The sequence below is a fragment of the Panthera onca genome, chromosome C1 (genome assembly GCF_046562875.1).
Source record: "Panthera onca isolate mPanOnc1 chromosome C1, mPanOnc1 haplotype 2, whole genome shotgun sequence".
Lineage (NCBI taxonomy): Eukaryota > Metazoa > Chordata > Mammalia > Carnivora > Felidae > Panthera > Panthera onca.
Genome location: NC_138346.1, coordinates 38,528,242 through 38,547,409, shown reverse-complemented (window position 1 = coordinate 38,547,409; position 19,168 = coordinate 38,528,242). Strand labels below are relative to the sequence as shown.

Genomic DNA, 19,168 nt, shown 5'->3' with positions numbered 1-19,168 from the left:
ATGATCTTCAGTAAGTGTGCTGAATAAAGACTATCAGGTCCAGGTCAATGTTACATTACTAAAGCCACTACCTAGGGTTTACTATTGGACAGTGCCTGAGAAACTTTTTGGAGGGCCATGCCAGGGTTAGGAACAGACCTGAGATCATTGGCTTAGGCTTTCCTTTTGATTCTCAAGCAGTTCTGCCATGTTAGCTCAACATTCACCTCAGTGTTAGAAACCAAGCCAAGCCAACATCCCTGAGACCAGTATTTGCTCTAGAACATTCACTAAGCTACCAAAAGCATGTGGCTAGACCCTCAGTGTCTTCCAGCTGGTCCTACCATTTCTGTGGTAACAACACAGCTAAGTTTCTGTAACACATCCACACAGGGCAAGGCTGTCGTTTACTAAAACAGGGCATAATTTACAACAGTTGATTTTGCTCACACAGAGGCTCAACGCAAAGGTATTTAGCCCAGAGAGAGACTGAGAATGTCGTACCTGGATGTTAACATCCGCCCCGTTGTTTACCAATAGTTCAAGACACAAAGCACCGTGTGTGGAGGCAGCAGCGAAATGCAAAGGGGTGAACCCGCTGTTGTTGGGCTGGTTCACGTTAGCACCGTAGTCAGTCAGCTCATTAACTACAGCATCCTGCCCGTTGTAGCAGGCGAGGTGAAGGGCCGTGTTTCCATAGATGTTGATTTCATCAATCTGCAAATGAGACCAACACAGGATGGGTAAAATCACCAGAGCCACTTTATTGCATTTTCCACAAAAAAGCTTAATGGCTACACTAAGGGAAGTAAACTTCCATCTGCCAACATAATTATTCAGAGCTTTCTCTTGTCCCGGTGTGGTCATCCTGGGAATGCCTGTCATCCCAAGATAAAGACAGCAAAAAGTGAATGTGACAAAAAGTGAACTGGGAGGAAGAGTTGGGAGTTTCAAGTCGTGGGGAGAGATTTTTCAGCAAGGGAAGGGATAAAGAGTGAAAGGCAAAACTGCCTCAGAATGGCAGAGGAGAACTGAATCAGGGAAGAAAAGAGCCAAAACTCAACAGAGAATGGGAAGCAAAGGGTTGGGAGATATGCAGGGAGGTGCTGCAGATTCTAAACTAGGAGTTGGGCTCAGAAGCCACTTGGTTTGGCTCTGCCGTCTGACACCTCCCACGGCCACGTCCCAGCTGCAGAGCCAAGAGCTGTCTTAGGGGTTTAGCTCAGGGCTCTCTCCTGCTGTCCCAGAACTGCTGCACCGCTGGGTTTCACTATCTCAGTCTCAGCATTGCAACTTGGTTTTCCTTTCCTCCAGGGACAGGGATGTTCCAAAGCCCCACACTGCCCCTGTTCTGCTAGTTGAGGGAGGCTGGGATGGGGCTGACTTCTCCAGCTCAGCATTGGACATTTCTGCTGTTTGTCCCTGCCACTCACTCCTTGATTTCTGCATGTACACCACAACTTAGAAGGCTGAATTCTGAAGGTGGGATGAAGAACCGTAGCCTATTTAAAAAACAACAGGTTAATAATATGTACTGCAGGCAACATATATGTTTATAATTCTCTATGTTGATACAGAAAGTTAGCCTGTTTCTGGTTTTTCATTACTTGCTATATGCCCCCATTGCCCTTCATTGATTGCCCCTGTAAACTCAAAAAGACAGGACGCTAGAAAAGAAGGTGGGGTTTTTTTTTTTTTTACCCTCTGGAATTAAAAATCAAACAGGATTCAATTTCAGAACAACAGAAAACCCACAAATACACCATGGGTTGATGCATTAAACATAGCTCACCTCCACCCCTAGATTCAGGAGATGTTTGACAACGTTGATCTGTCCGTTGGAGGCTGCAGCGTGCAGGGGGGTATAACCCTTCTTATCCTTACAAGTCACTTCTGCGCCGTGGTTAATGAGCAATGCCACGACATCCAGGTGGCCTTTACAAACAAAACAACATAAGACATGGTGAACCTTTTAGGATAATTTGATGATTTATTCTGCCTAAATCACCACTATTAGCTTCTACTGTCACCAATATTGCAAATCCTGCTAAATATGTTAGTACCACAACCTAAAATATGTTAAAATAAAACCGGTGCTTTTGAAAGCAATTGCCATTCCTCACTGAAAAGTCCAACAATGATAATTTGGTTTGGAAAAACTAATGGAAGAAAAAAAATCAATCGGAATAACTCCAGATTATTGTTAAATTATATTGCTGCTGCTTGACCATAGTTGTGGATCACAGAAGTGGCAATTCATATGGTTCAACTTAAAAGTATTCTTGTGAATTACTGGCTAAATAGAAACCCTTCTAGTTTCAACTCCTGTTGACATATTTTCTAGAATAGTTTCCTTTATACCCTATCTCACTATATAAATAGTATGATAAATGTGTTTGGCCTTTATATTGTGACTGAAGATTATTTGATGCTTTGGGTCATTGCTGTAAACATGGTTCATAATTGAAGGGTAGAAGGTAAGTACTAACTCCAAGGGTCTAAGATGCATGTGGGATTGTGTGTGCATATGTGTGAGAAAGAGAGAGATGGAGGGAGGCGTGTATTGGGGGGGGGAGGGAGAGAAGTGTGCGTGTGTGTGTGTGTATGTGTGTGAGACACAGAGAGAGCATTTGGCCATGGCTTGTTGTATTAAAATTTGACTCTTTTCCCCCAAGACTTGTATATGGAAAAATTACTTTCAGTTACTAGTGGTACTATCTTAAGCTTAAGTGGTGTTATCTTTTGTCCTGGTTTTGTCCTTTATTCCCTAAAGATAGTCATCTATATATTTTTTTCCTATTTGTATACTGATGACACACAAAAAGCAATTCCATACAAATGCTGAAAGCAATTCTACACAAATGTTTTAACTACATGTTAGCAAAGAACAAACTTGAAACCCCAGGTTCTTTGAGTCCCATCTCACTAGCCTAGTGTGTGCTCTACACAAACACCAGTCTGGCAAATGGCCTCCTGACTCCAGTCCTGCAGGTACCATGCAGACATCCAATCTGCTTCAGTCGGCACATAAGTCCCTGCTGTCTTTAAAAAAAAAAAATGATAATGCTTGCAAGATCTTAAGATTCTGATGTTTTAAGCACAAATGTCCATGCAGACTCATCTACAGCCACATAATTTATTTCATCCCTACCCAATCCACTCTTTTTTCTCCCCACAATTAATGTTATTATTTTTATGATAATAAAAGGCCTGTATGCCTACTAAAAAGAATTCGGAAAAGGCAAAACGGTGTTAAAAGGAAACCAAAATCATCCATAATCACCAATCCCTTCAGATGGTCAGCCAACATTTCAGTGTGTAATACTGAAAAGACATTTCAGTGTATACTGAATAGACAGCCGAATAGATAGTTTAGATTGCATGGATTTTTTTTTTTTTTTTACAAAAATGAGGATCATAATATCCATACTGTGTATTGATCTGTTTTTACTTAACACATCACAGAATCTTTGTATGTTAATAAATACTAATGACATCATCACTATAGTTACAGGATAGTGTCCCATTGTGCTTATCTTTATAATTCACCAACACAATCTCCTGTGGATGGGCATTCAGGTTGTTTATAACTTGGGGCTGACAGAATCCTATCAGCTTTTCAAATTGCAAGACATTCTCCAGTTAGAAACACAAAGGAAGGATCTTAGCTCTTCATTTCCCACAAGTCTACACTGAGAATAAATTCCATGAGGTCTGTCATTTGTGAGTGGTATTCGTGCCAACAGAAGTGAAAAGGAAAAACACGGAAATGTCACGGCTCCCTTCATCTCTCCCCAGCAAGCTGGCAGAAGCGGGAGTGGCAAGCCCCAGCCTCGCGGTGGTACAGAAGCAGGATACTCCATGGTTACTCTCGTCACTTCAACCTCCATAACAGCCAGGGGGCTGCCCTTCCTTCCTTTTTGTTTATTTCAAAAATATTTATAAATAAAAGGACAAATGGAATTTATGTCCTTGCTTTGCTAGCCAGCCCTCTTTCTTTTTGAACACTTCATTTTGCTGCCATGACAAGCTCAAAAGCAGCTCAATTCACGCCACTCTCCAGTCCCGACTGAAACCCATTCAATGAGGTCTGGGCCATGATTCATCCCTCTTCCTCTCTGTGGGGTGAATGAATCTCTGAGAAAGCAACTGTGTAACTAGAGTGCTCTATGTATGCCAGTAAAATGGACCAAATCTTAACTCAGGTGAATTCCAACCTTGGAAAGAAGTCAGGCCTGCTCAAGAGAAGGCCTACATGGTTAATGGCAGGGCTGTGGCTTCTTTAGGTACAGGTATCTGCACTTTCCCTTCCATTCATGGAATCCTTACCCATATATGCTGCCCAGTGCAGAGCACGCCGGTCCTTTTTGTCAAATGCGTTGATGTTTGCTCCTTTGGCCAAGAGTAAGTTGACCATCTGGAAGAAAACCAACATGCAGATACTCTGAGTCAAATTAACATCAAATCTCAAGGCGGGTCAGAAACCTGGAGTTCACACAAAGTATGAAGATGATGTCACAGACAACCGTGAGGCATGTGTATCAGAGGAAAAGACTGAGGTGATGGCTACTTTTTTAACCCACTGGCTGTGAATTTAAAAATTGCTATGGTTGCCTAAGGTTTGGTGTACAGATGTAAGCATCACACTCTCTAAAACCCTCAGCACTAAGATTAGGTCCCACCTGGGGCTAAGGGAGTCTGTAGTAAGAATTCTTGCTCCCAGTGATGAGGGCACTCACCTCCACATGGCCATTCAGGGCAGCATGGTGCAAGGCTGTGCGCCCCCCTCGATCGGAGACGTTGACGCTGCTCAGCAGGGGAATGATCACTTCTGCACACTTGACAGCCTTATTGGCAGCTGCTACGTGGAGGGGGGTCTGCCAGTTCTTGTCCCTCGCATTGACGTCAGCCGAGTGCTTAATCAATACTTGTACTGCTTCCTGCAACCAAAGCGGAGTTTGCAGGGGTCACTGACAAATGCTCAGTCAATACTTATTGAATAGAAGACGCTTTACCAGACCCCAGAACTACAGGAAGGGAAGGCTCCATGCCCTCAGAGGCTGGCTCATGATGTATATTCTTCTGAGAAAAGCTAGGTAATATATGATAAAGATCAAAAGAGTGGCACAGATGAAAACAGATCCACTTTATTTGTTAGACCAGGAGTCTTGGCACATCTTCAAAACCAAATAAACCTTCTAAATGTAAGGTTTCTTAATGAGGTATAAGCAGCCTTAGGTTAAATGTGAGCAGTCATGCGTAGGTATGCATGCCAGGGTAAAAATATCCATAGGTCAAAAAGCCCCCAAAGATAATGTAAAGTTGGAAGTGTTTGTCCACAAGCCTCCATCATCCAAAGCCAAAGACCTCAAAGTCCTTCAGACATTCTTGGATCAATTCATAAATCTTTGGTTTTCTCTGCCAACATCTTAACCTTCACTGTGTGATCCATAGCAATCAAGGGAAGATGTCTATTACTACCTCAACTTGAAGCTACAAAATTGTTCCATCTTTTCCCAACTTTTTTCCATGTTATGGTGAGGTAACTTTTTTTCTACTGTTGAGTTCCTTCACCTTTATTGAGACTTACACTTTTAATTTTCCTTCTATTGATCTAATCAGCTTATTAGCCTCTTGAAACCTCAACCTTGGATGTGCAATGGAATCACCTGGGGAACTCTTAAAAATACGGATGGCTGGTCCCACACCGGAGATTCTAACTGGCCTCAGAATTTCTGTAAAGCAATCTGGGGATTTTGTTATACAGCTAAGATTTAGGACACTCTTCTGTTACAGCAAGAAAATGATATAGCTTCTCTCAAGGTGGGAATGACTGTTGACTGCTTCTCTTTACTTCTAGAGACAACCCTAGAGCCAATGAGTGGGATGCCTTTATGAACATCTTGTCAATGTGGCATTAATAAACCAATTAAACACAATGAAAGGTACCACGCTCCTGCCACCCTTCATAGACCAAGAACTTACCCTGTCCACCTTATTCCTCACAGGCCTGGACTGTCTGATCTACTTTATTGTGCAGGTACATAAAAGTGCCCAGAGAGTAAATTATTTGAACTCTTGAAATTAACATTTTTATCAGGGACATAAATAATGAAGAAGAATGTTCTAGGAATCAGTAGCAGCAACACATTAAGATGAATGGCTAACCTGGACAGTAGAATGAGAGCAAAAACATTTAATTTTGCAAATTAGAGAATACAGTTTAAATATGCGGTGTGACTCCATTTAGATGCTATAAACAATAAACTGAGAGGGCCCAAGCAAGTAATTTGTTAAAATTACCAAAAAGGAAAAAAAAAAAGGATATATGCCACACCTCCTCAGCAAGGCAATAATATATTACCCTTGTATATGTGTATTCTTAATGCTCAACCATGACATGTGAAACACTGCAGAAGATTGAAAGAAACATTAGTCATTCTTTTTTTTTAGAAAGAGAGCGAGACAGACAGACTGTATGTGCAAGAAACATTCCTGGAGCTCATGTTAGAGTGAAACATGTCTACGTGTATTCTTCTCTCTCTCTCTTTTTTTAAGTTTACTTATTTTAAAGAGAGAGAGAGAGAGAGAGAGAGAGAGAGAGAGAGAGAGAGAAAGTGGGGGGAGGGGCAGAGAGAGAGGGAGAAAGAGAAAGAATCCTAAGCAGACCCCACACTGTCAGTGCAGAGCTTGATGTGGGGCTTGAACTCAAACCATGAGATCATGACCTGAGCTGAAGTTGTCCACTTAACCGACTGAGCCACCCAGGGGCCCTTGTATATGTGTATTCTTAATGCTCAACCATGACATGTGAAACACTGCAGAAGATTGAAAGAAACATTAATCACATTCTTTTTTTTTAGAAAGAGAGCGAGACAGACAGACTGCATGTGCAAGAGGAGGGGGAGGGTGCAGAAGGAGACAGAGAGAGAGAGAGGGAGAGAGAGAAAGATTTCCCAAGCAGGCTCCACACTGTCAGCGCAGAGCTCCACATGGGGCTTGATCCCACCAACCTGAGATTATGCCCTGAGCTGAAATCAAGAGTCAAATGCTCAACCAAGTGAGCCACCCAGATGCCTCCAGACTCTGTTTTAAAAGCTAGCTGGGTGAAAAAAAAATAAACAAAGGAAGAGCTAAGCCACAATATAAGGATTAAGATTTACATAAGAAAAAGATGGTATTTTTTATCAACTTTGGTCTCAAAAGTTGTGAGATTTATGCAGATGCACATACAATTTATTGTGATGTGGGAAGAAAATATTGGAACCTCCACTCATGTTTGTTTTCTTTAAAAAGGAAAGCATTTTAGCCAGTATTTAACTTCTGGGTTGGCATTGTGCCCTCAGCTCCACAGAAGATCTTGCCTCGCAGGAAATGAGATGCCCTCCAGGAACAGAGGGGCCTCCAGGCACAGAGGGGGTGAGCCTTGCCCTCTCCATTCATTTGCTCCGAATGCACTGAAATGCACAGTGATGGGCCTGCCAAATCAATCTACAGATTGTAATATGTACCCTTAAACTAAAAAGATGTATGCAAGGAACCTGCAGATTAAAGATGAGAATACAAATGCAAGTGTAAATAATGTGCAGTCACAGAGCTGACAGTTCTACTCTGAGTAAAAGGTTTCTATCATCCACATTACAGGGTAAAAATAATGACAAATTTAATCAGATCTGACAAGAGCTTGGCCAAAACAGAAGAAAATCATCAGAAGTCTATTAGCTACATGGTTATGTAAGACTATGATAAATGAAAAGCCTCACCCTAAGTATATTGTGATATACTTGAAATATTAGCTAATAATAGTCATTCCTATATATAATTTATAAGTAAATAAGATGCATATCTTGAAGATGCATGCTGAAAAAGTTTTGCAGAGATACAGCCAAAAAGGTTGGAGATAACCATCATAAAGCAATAATATAAAAGTGGTATTGTACATATTCACAGCAAATAGGAATATACACTATATTTTTAATTCCTTTGTCTTGCGTGTTATTTTACTGTATTTATACAGATTATTGCTTTGCACTAAATATTATTTAAATTCAGAATAGACTAACAAAATAGAAACTATACATGAACATTTCACAAATTTATACTGTTCGGACATAAGACCAATGAATTCATGAAAAAATTTTATTTTAATTACTTAATATATTTATTTATTTATTTTATTTTGAGAGAGAGGGGTGGGGCGGAGCAAGAGAGAGAGAATCCCAAGAAGACTCCACGCTTGGTGCAGAGGTCAACACAGGGCTCAACTCCATGACCTTGTGATCATGACCTTAGCTGAAATCAAGAGTCAGACGTTAAACCAACTGAGCCACCTTGGTGCCCCAAAAACCTTTTTTTTAAGATAACAAAATATGATTACTTTGAGAGTAACTCAGACTAGGTGAATAAGATGTTACCTAGGAGAGGCCCTACTTTTAAATGATTAAGAATGATTTACATTTCATTCAAAGTAACAGGTTAAGCCAAGAAAATATATATTTACATACCAGTTACAGTTTATATATAAATAAGTAGTATTAGAGTTTGTCGGGAAGAAAATCTGTATTGTTAAATAGGCAATACTTCTAAAAATAGTTTAAACACAGAAAAATTTTGGTCTGTTTTTGTAAATAAAGCTTTCTTAAAACACAGTGTCATTCGTTTCTTTACATATTATCTATGGCTTGTTTGAATTGTAATAGAGTATGCAGCCATCAAAACTCAACATATTTACTATCTGGCTTTTGCTGGAAAAAGTTTGCAGATGCCCTGGTCCATCTTGCTCCTTGTTTGAATTACCACAAATTGCAAATGATCAAATCCGGTTAAAATAAAATTTTGTTATTTACCAACATGAAAAAATACTGTTTTGAGTCCAAACAGTCTTCTAAGGAGGGCAGAAGCCTCTGTGTTCAGTCCTTGCTATGCAGTGGTGGGTCTATAGTGAATTTGGGAGGGGGATGTACCAAGATGCATTTTGGGGCATAATACAACAAGCAGCATTTGGAGCTTGGTAGGAAGGAAGGGGTGAGGACAGAGAGAAAGGAGAGAGGACTTGGGCCCTGTACCCCAGGGCAGAGGTGTACATCTGGGCAGGAACAGAGTCAGCAGGCTATGAAGAAGAGAAAGCTGATACATAAACCAAACAAACATCAGGAGCAGGTTGGTGGAGCCAGGCAACCAAACGCTCAGATCTCCAGGAATTCTTTGGGATCACTGGAAGAATGCTAGACTTTGCACAAGATATGGCACATCGTTTCCAGCCAGTTATATCCATTTAGAAGGCAAGGTGCCCCAACCAGCATCGGAGTTACACCCCGAAAATTAGACAAGTTAAAGGTTCAAGTTCATTGACTGGATGGGGAAAAAAATAGAAGCAGGTATGCTTTCTAATAAGTCTCCTTTCACTTGAACTTTAAGCAAGTACCATGTGAGTGCCAACTTCGTCACATTTGTCTCTCATACCAACACTCAACTGTCATAGCTCAAGGATGCCTAGAATAACCATTACTTTTATTTATCTACTTTTATAAAATGTTTCAGCTTTGCCATTCTTCATTTTTATTTCTCTATCTGCTTATGCAATGGATTGCATTGTTTTCATCTTACTTGACAAGAAAGGACTCTATCTAGAAATACTTAGCATACAAAGGAGGGTATCTTACTTATTTTCCAAAAATTAACACTTGTTTTAATGTTTATTTACTTATTTTGAGAGAGAGTGAGCAGGGGAGGAGCAGAGAGAGAGGGAGAGAGAATCCCAAACAGGCTCCATGCTGTCAGTGCAGAGCCTGTCACGGGGCTTGATCCTACAACCCATGAGATCGTGGCCTAAGCTGAAATCAAGAGTCAGGTGCTTAACTGATTGAGCCACCCAGGGGCCCCCCAAAGTTAACTATTTTTTCTTAATGAAAATACAAGTATTCTAAAATTATTACGGAATTAACTTCATAGACATGGGATATTAGAAGTAGAGAAGGCTGGAGCCCCTCGGTGGCTCAGTCCGTTGAGCATCTGACTTCGGCTCAGGTCCTCATCTCACCGTTCGTGATTTCGAGCCCTGCATGGGGCTCTGTGCTGACAGCTCAGAGCCTGGAGCCTGCTTCAGAATCTGTGTCTCTCTCTTTCTCTCAGTCCCTCCCCTGCTCACACTCTCTTTCTCTCTCAAAAATAAATAAACACACACACACAAAAAAAGAAGTAGTAGAAGGCTTCAGGGGTCATCTGGCCTGACCTCTTCATTTGATAGGCAGCTTCATGTGATAGGCAGGGTGACTGACTCAAGGGGAGTGATCTGTCAGCCTGGCTGATTAAGAGCCTGGCTTATGCATTTTCTACCAGGCCAGAGCTTACTCACTGGACAGTTTCAGCCAAACATGCTGACATAAGTACTTTTAAATGTTAATTCTCCTTAGTTATTTAAAATTTTTAACTCTGTTTTAGCCGGCCAAACCTGCTTAAACATTAATAGAAATTTAATATAATACTTCAGTAAAAAACAAAGGTTTGATTTAGAAAGACAGTAATTTCCTTCTTTAAAATTGCATTTCTCTTTCAAAAATTTTAATCTTGGAAGTACTTTAATTTGGTTTTAAGAGAGAGTAATTTTATGGCTATTTAGGAAGTTAATAATTTTTGTAATCAAAAGAAGCCTTTCTCTCCTAGTATCACCCACTAGCTAAAATCTAGGAGTCCACTCTGACAGAAATTTACAAGATAAAAGAAAACTAGGGGCAGCCGGGTAGCTCAGTCAGTTCAGTGGCCAACTTCGCTCAGATCATGATTTCATGGTTCGTGAGTTTGAGCCCCACGGTCGAACTCTCTGCTGTCAGCACAGAGCCCACTTCGGATCCTCTGTCCCCCCTCTCGCTCTGCCCCTCCCCTGCTCACGTGTGTGGGCTCTCTCTCTCTCAAAAAAAAATAAATCAGCATTAAGAAAAGAAGAAAACTAATGTGGGGCAAGGGACACTGAACACTTTCTGAATCAAGAAAAGATACTTAGGGGCGCCTGGGCGCCTCAGTCAGTTAAGCCTCCAACTTCAGCTCAGGTCATGATCTCACAATTTGTGGGTTTGAGCCTAGCGTTGGGCTCTGTGCTGACAGCTCAGAACCTGGAGCCTGCTTCCAATTCTGTGTCTCCCTCTCTGCCCCTCCCCCGCTCATGCTGTCTCTCTGTCTCTCAAAAATAAGCATTAAAAAAAAAATACCTAAACAGTTTTTCTCAAACTATCTGTGGTGAAGGACCAGTTTTTAAAAAAATATTATTTCAAATCAATCATGAGTCAATGCTTTTGTGAAATACAATAAAAAGTATTTAGTAGGATAATAAAATTTAAAAAGACAAAGACAAATTTTGAACTTGATTCTTTCATTATTAAATTTAGCAGGTGTGAAATGAAAAATTGCTCTAAAAAAAATTGCTCCATTAAATTGCTCTAAAAGTTTCTGAATGCTTACTCTTATCATTTTGTCTTAAGACAAAAGCTCACGGGCTTAGATGGGTATACAACCCACACTGTGAGTAGGGCTCCCGTAAAGACTGTTTCTTTATAATGAACAAGCACATGTGAGGAGTCTGGCATTTTTCCTGAATGGAGGCATCAGCCCAGTTAGCATTCAGTGTTAGGACTGTAGACCTAGTTGGATTACACTCCACAGTAGGCTGCTCTGTATCAATCATGGAAATAATAGAGTGAGCAACTGTCATGGGATGCCACGCAGAAGGGAATTGGAGACGGCATTTGCAGTCACTTTATTGCTACTTTTTATGACTTTCTCTTTTTACAAAAGGCCACCCGAACCCTGTAATAAGAAGTAGAAACATACACAGCGGCACATGGAAAAGATGAAAAGAAATAGGAAGCATGTGTCTTAAAAACTGTCACCCTTAATGTTTGTTTTTTCACTTCCAAATGTGCATTGCATTTAAGTGGTCATAAATTACTCATGGAAAAGTAATTGTTTGTGACTATAGAGAGTCCATGCAGGCATAAGCAGTGTCAAATGTTATAAACTCTAAGTTGGTTTAGACCGGGGTCTGAGTCTCACCCAGTTTTCTGTAGAAACTCTCCCCAAAGCCTGGCAGATGCCTTGTGCATACTGTATACACTCAGTATATTTGGGTAGAATAAATGCATTGGTATAATCATTAGAAACTCTCTAAGTAAAAATATGCCAGTATTAACAAGACATTTCCCGCAGTCCTGATGGCATTTACTCTATTACTGAAATCATTTGGGGCTTTCACCCTCTATTGATTACAGCAATTTCATATTCTGAAAGAATTGCATAAATCGGTACCCAACTAATTTGTTCAATTAATTGAATATTTCTCCAAAAGCCCTCCTTATTAAATTAAACTTGACCTTTATTATTATAATTATTATTGGAGTTCAATTATTCCAAGAACTAGCAGTACAAAGGGGGCTCCCTGGAGACTCTGGGGTATGGAGGAACTCAAAGGCAACTGTTGAAGAAGTGCTGCCTTTCGACACAGGGAAGGCCAGATACTAAAGTATTCCCGGTGTTAGACCTCAGCTCTCAGAGTGTGGTGTGGAGACCACATGCGTCACAATCTTCTTTTTAAAAGGCAGATTTCTGGGCGCGACCACAGGCTATATCAGAATCTCTGGAGATGAGGTTCTAGAACAGGTACTTGTGACAAGCACCCCAGATAATATGAATGCGCAGTAAATCTGAGTATCACTCACCTACATTCTAAGTAATAGGTCATAGAGTGCTTACTTTCTTTCATTCCCGGTACTACGTCCTCTACGTGATCATCTTTTTATAATCATGGAATAACTTAAGGAAAGCAATAACATTCCCGTCTCCCATATAATTCTTGCAATCCTCCTGTCTACTAGCATTTAGCTCACAATAATGACAATGCTTTTTAGAGAAAGGGGGAAAGCATGAGTATTAAAATTTGAGCTATATGATAAAATGCTTATCCTGCTCGGCTCTGGGAAACATTTTTATACTTGTCAGGACTTCTGTCTGCACAGACACAAAAGCACACCCATTTTATGGGTAGGAGCAGTATGCATCAGGGGGCTCGGCTGATCTGAGGGAAGCAGCAGATCATGGTGGTTAAGAGAGCAGATTCGCGAGTTATACACTCCTCCACTTACTGGCTGTGGCATGTTAGGCTCGTTACCTAACTTCACTGAGATTACCTTTCCTACATTAGGATTAATAGCATTATCAGTCTCAAAGAGTGGCCCGGAGGTTAAAACGGGATCGTGCACAGAAAGTGCCTAGCATTCTGCCTAGCACACACTAAGGTTTCAATAAACGTTCACTGTAACAATATATATTTGGACTCAACATCCTCACTTCTACAGCCTAAAGACAGGACACAATCATTTTTAACGCTGTTAACCAAAAGACAGCCGCTAGAACAGGAAAGTGAAAGTTCAGCCATTCTCCTTTGGTGCTACCTTCAGTTCATTCTAGAAGAAAAGGCATGTGTGAAAAGCCGGCTGCATTTGGATGCAGGCCACAGTAGGCTGGGTGCCTGGGTGTCTGCCCTAAATACCATGTCCTGGAAGACACACTCTGTGACCCTTCAAGGCCTCTGTAGCACACTTAACAGTGTCCTCACTAGGTGGCCTCTAATAAACAAGGTATTAAACTGTCCAGGTTCATATGCATTTAATTCCTGTCCCCTATGGCCGCTCTTTTCTAAGAAAAACAAAAAAGCATTAAGAATAAGTTAAACAGGAGGAACAATCAGAAATAATTCACACCTCAGAAAACTCTTCCTGGAAGCCCCAAATCTTGCTCATCTGTGTTATATAGAATCTCAAAATATGTTTCCCTAACACTTTGGCAAGAGATATCTTCATTTCTTCTCAGCAGTGGGAGTAGTCAGAGAAAGGGGAGGTGGTGGTGAAGGAAGCCTTTGGGGAGTCACGCAGAAGACAGTGCTATGGCTCCAATTATTGGTTTGGCTGTCTCCTCCCTGGGAATCCCAGGTGTGAGGAGGTGGGGAGGAAGGAGGGGGATGCGGGGAAGCATCAGAAGGAAGCACACAACACAGCCTGGTCAGTAGCAAGAAAGTCTTGAAGGTTTATCTCCAGATCCCAGTCTATGCTGGACAGTCTTCGGAGGGTATGACCACGTTCTGATCTACTCTCCTGTGTGTGTAGGAGCTTTTCTGTCAGGCATGGGTTGATGTTTAAGCAATATTATAATCTATACTCCTATTGCTATTACAGGCTCAGGAAATACATTTAGCAACGAATATGATTTTTCCAGGCATAGAAACCTGAACATAAAACTTGCCTGGATGGAAAGAAAGCTCAGAAAATTTGGCTGATATCGATATCTTTGACTTCTACTGATATCTGTGCTGCATACAATTTTGAAACTCATCCTGATCTCGCGGGTTCCAGTGGCTTAAACAGCTTCCTGTGCCATACTTCCATAAACAAGCTTCAAGTCAGCTTACCTTGCATGCACGAAGGATGATTACCATCGGCATTCTCTGTGGTGCACACTAGTTCTATGTTAGCAGTTGTACAGAGAATCACATTAACATAGCTTAAGTTAGAAATCTAGTCTTTAGGGCGCCTGGGTGGCGCAGTCAGTTAAGCGTCCGACTTCAGCCAGGTCACAATCTCGCGGTCCGTGAGTTCGAGGCTCTGGGCTGATGGCTCGGAGCCTGGAGCCTGTTTCCAATTCTGTGTCTCCCTCTCTCTCTGCCCCTCCCCCGTTCATGCTCTGTCTCTCTCTGTCCCAAAAATCAATAAAAAACGTTGAAAAAAAAATTATAAAAAAAAAAAAAAAGAAATCTAGTCTTTAATGAATCACTCAAAAAACAGTTGTTTACTGAGCAGGCTAGATGCTGGAAACACAATGACAAGCAACAGGCATGACACTCATTTCAAGGAACTTACTATCCAGAATGTCATTTAAAAAGTTTTTTTTTAAATATTTATTTACTTTTAAGAGAGAGACAGAGAGACAGAGGCATGAGTGGGGGAGGGGCAGAGAAAGAGAGAGACACAGAATCTGAAGCAGGCTCCAGGCTCTGAGTTGTCAGCACAGAGCCTGACGCGGGGCTCGAACTCATGGACTGCAAGATCATGACCTGAGCTGCAGTCGGGCACTTAACCAACTGAGACACCCAGGTGCCCTGAGAATGTCTTTTTAATTAGAACAGAATAATAATTTCAGTGATAGTTTTATGTTGTGTCAACATAGCCAAGCTGAACCATATTTCCCAGAATCCCCTCCCCAGCCCTGTTTGCCACAAGGGAAATCTGCCTGGATTTTGGGAGGCATAGATGAAACCACAGCCTGATTGGTGTGTTGGGTGCCAGGTGCCGCTGCAGCTTGCACACACTGTCACTAACCAGCTGGACCCTGTGTTGGCACAGGACATGGTTGGTGCTTCTTCAGAACTTACAGTATCTCCCTCGGGTTCTCCTATTCTTGGGTCAGGTGCCCACAAGCTCTAAGGTGAAGCACACAGCTCCTTCTGCAAGTCTCCCAAGTCTGCAATGTTGAGGCAGTGAGAGTCAGGGGTTCCAGTTTGTTCTTGTTCTCCCCCATTTCACGTCCAGCTTTTCTTTGCAACTGCAGACCCTGCCCGCCAGCAGTGACTTCAGAACCACACAGAAACCAAGGTGATGGCCTTACACAAACTTCTCCAGCAGCTCACACAATTGTGTGAGGCTTAATTACTACAATAAATATCTTATTCTGTATCTCTCATGGTGGTTCTGGGTCCCTGATTGAACCCTGAGCCCGGAGACATCAATTGCCTACATTTTAGAGGCAAAGGGCTTTGAGGACAGAAGAGAGTTCATAAGCCTTTCAATGCAGAAACGGTTTTTAATTCACATTCGCGTAAGTCATACACCAGTGTTTGCCAATCTAAGCAACAGACAGATGTGCCAACTCTCAAGCTGAGCACACACATCTCCTTTGGCAAATGCTAACAGACAAGTTCCAAAACACAATCCAAACCTTCTCTGTTGTTTTCTCCTCAAGCCTGCTTCTCTTTTCTCAGCTATTATTTAGGGGAGATATAATGGAATGTAATAATCACATAATAAGATCAAATTCAGAGGAAGAAGAAAATCTGAATTTAGGACTTCCACAGCCAAGTGCTGTGTTGGAGTTCAGATGTCCACAGTCTGTTCCAACGACAGTCACAGAGACTTCAATTTTCATAAGAATCTTTTTGACTTGTTGTGACAGATATTAATATGAAGATATGACCCTGACTACAACTCAGGGTCGGCTTGCATTTAATTCCTTCCTAACAAGAGACACCTGCATGGGATATTTTTCCCTCGGCAAACCTGTAGAGGGAGCTGGTTCCTTAGGGAAGCAACAAACGCCTGTCTCAGACATAAAGGTTGAATCATCATCATTGGGTTGACTGAACTCAATCAAATACACTAAAGACATGTAAGGAAGGCAAGCTGATGGTTGCTGGCAAATGGGTGTTTTGAAGATTTAAAGCAAGTAGCTGAGCTCACAAAGGGGGAGATCACTTGGGAAAGATCACATAATACTGAAATCATCTGGTTTTACATCTTTCTGTGCCACTAGACTACAAGCCTCCTAAGCACAGTTCCTGGCATGTTGGAAGTGCTTGGTGAATTTTTTTTTTAACTGAAAAGACCTGGTTCATGTTAAAAGAGGAATAAAACTCATAATTTTCGAAGAATACTTAAAAAAAGAAATTTACTGAAGATCATACAGTCTTCAAAGACCAAGGAATACTCTGTGAAGGAGCTAGTCTCATGACACATGACACTGGTCATACAAACTCAAGCAGCCCACTGTACCTGCTTTCCCAGGTAAAACAGAAATGAAACGTGAGACCATAAGGAGATTCTGGATTCCCCAGGATCTGAGTCAGGCAACTTAGGATCATTTGTTTCCCTCATTCCATGTGGGCTATTGGGAAAGAGAACAGACCACATCTTATAAAAACTACTCAAATCACACAGCACAGCAAGGAAGATTATGAGCACTAACTTAACTGTCATCTACGAAGCATATTGTGAAATGTCCAGATAGTTTGCCAAAGAGGAAAAGCTGACGCTGATGATAGCCATCAACACGTCAGCAACACCACTTGCTCCTAGCTGTACCTGGAGAACAGCACCTTCTCCAGCAGCAGAGAAGCCTCATTTCGTAAAAAATCAGCTACAAAAACTAGTCATCCAATGACAAGTGCCCCCTAGGTGACAGCCTCTTGTATCCCTGGATGGTGGGCATCCCCTCTGACTAGGTTGCAAGGTTCATATTCACCAGCATTCCTGGCCACCCCTCTCCCACACTGGTTCTCTCTTTGCATCTGTTATACTTTCCCTGAACCAGCTGAGCCATTTGCTGTAGTTTCTTTTTAAAATTTTTTTTAATGTTTATTTATTTTGAGAAAGAGACAGAGAGTGAGCAGTGGAGGGACAGAGAGAAAGGGAGACACAGAATCCAAAGCAGGCTGCAGGCTCTGAGCTGTTAGCACAGAGCTCAACGTGGGGCTCAAACCCTTGAACTGTGAGATCATGACCTGAGCGGAAGTCGGACGCTTAACTGACTGAGACACCCAGGCGCCCCTCCCCCCCCCTTTTTTTTTTTAAGATTTGCTATAGCTTCAATGACCATCCTCTCAGTTCCTCAGTGCTAGACGTGTATAAAAAATGATCATCTATTAACCATCTTCACCTGCATTTTTGGAATTTAAAATAAATTCTTTCTTGAGCACCTACAATGTCCCAGGCTTGGGACACATCAAGGAACAAAACAACAACAACAACAACAACAACAACAACAACAAAAACAAACAGGTCTGTGCCCTTATGGAGCTTACATTCTGGTAATATGTTTGCCAAATGTGACATGTTCATACAGAACTGATTAACTTCCCTTCCCTGCTCCTCTGCCTCTGCCTTCTCAATCGATGGCATCACCATTCACCCAGTGACCTCTCTTCTACCTCACCCTCACAAGGTCCCAAGTCCTGTCAGGTTCATTCTTATCTTGCCGTGACTGTACCCTACTGCTCAGAGGACCCCCGGCCTCTGCCATCAGACTTATCTTCCACCACATCCCTTGTTCCACCTATAGCCATCTGAACCTGCCGTTCATTCATGTCCATGGCCCTTGTCCTCTAGCACGTCTACTGTCCTGCCTCCACCCTCCCCCCTCCTTCTGGCCTGGTAAGTCCCTACTCATCCTCTAAGCACCAGCTCAACCGACCTCTCTTCTTGGAAGACTTCTCTACTCAGGCAGTTATCTTCTTCCTCCTCCAATTAAGTTATGATATTGTACTGATCTGCTTACATGTTTAGCACCCCCTTCAGACTGAGAACTCACTGAAGTCAAGTATCACACTGTCTACCTGGGACTACTCCAGTCACCACCCCCAGCACCATGCCTGGCATGAAGGAGGTGCTCAAAAGAACAAACTGTTTCTTGGTAACCCTCTTGTATTAGAAGTAAAAGCCTTCTGTTCACAAGCAACAATACTGAATTCAACAGAAAGCATTTTTTCTCTTTCTGTGGCCTGGAGGTGCTAGATTATATAAGATAATCACTCACTTCACTTCTGGAGGCGACAGCCCGGTGCAGTGGGGTCAGCCACATGTTGTCCTTGGCATTTACACGAGCTCCTGGAACCAAAAGCACAAGTTAGAGGCATAATGCAGTCAGGGAAATTCTATTGATGTTAAATCAATAATAATAATTGTGATATCTTGTGCTCTCATTTGCCTGGTACAACCACCATATTTTCTTTTGTTTTCTCTTTGTACCGGTCATGCATTTGCTAGCCACCAGACAGGAAGAGAGACCTAGTATAGTAGAAAAAGTGAAACCAGGAGCTGAAAATGTCACCAGAATTGCATAAAGACTGTGTGAGAAGTGCAGTGCCTCATTGGATAGGACACACAGATATAAGAAGGTGGAGATTCTCCAGGAGCAGGGATATGTCGATTCTGAAGAATGAAGAACTTCGCAGGTATGTGTGTATGTATATAAACATATATGTATACAAAATGTATAAATATAAAATGTTTTATAGACAATATACAATATATAATCACATATATTAGTTTTAGTCTTCAAGTATACTTACCACACAGGACACACAATACCCTTCTTGGCAAACTGCTTAGGATGAGCAGCCTTCCAATAAAAGTATACTAGAGGCCAGTGGGATTTCAAA

The 19,168-nt window shown here is 41.7% G+C and overlaps 1 protein-coding gene across 9 annotated transcripts in view; it reads right to left on the bottom strand.

The window, feature by feature from the left end:
* ANKRD44 (ankyrin repeat domain 44) overlaps nt 1–19,168 on the bottom strand; it is a 341,765-nt gene that overhangs the window by 152,305 nt on the left and 170,292 nt on the right. For all 9 annotated transcript variants that reach the window (XM_078451045.2, XM_078451043.2, XM_078451046.2 and 6 more), the window contains exons 4-8: nt 18,544–18,614; nt 4,719–4,919; nt 4,309–4,396; nt 1,772–1,914; nt 484–696 (exon numbers count right to left, since the gene is read on the bottom strand). In XM_078451045.2, the coding sequence (XP_078307171.2) occupies nt 484–696; nt 1,772–1,914; nt 4,309–4,396; nt 4,719–4,919; nt 18,544–18,614 (716 nt within the window). The remainder of the gene's footprint in view (nt 1–483; nt 697–1,771; nt 1,915–4,308; nt 4,397–4,718; nt 4,920–18,543; nt 18,615–19,168) is intronic.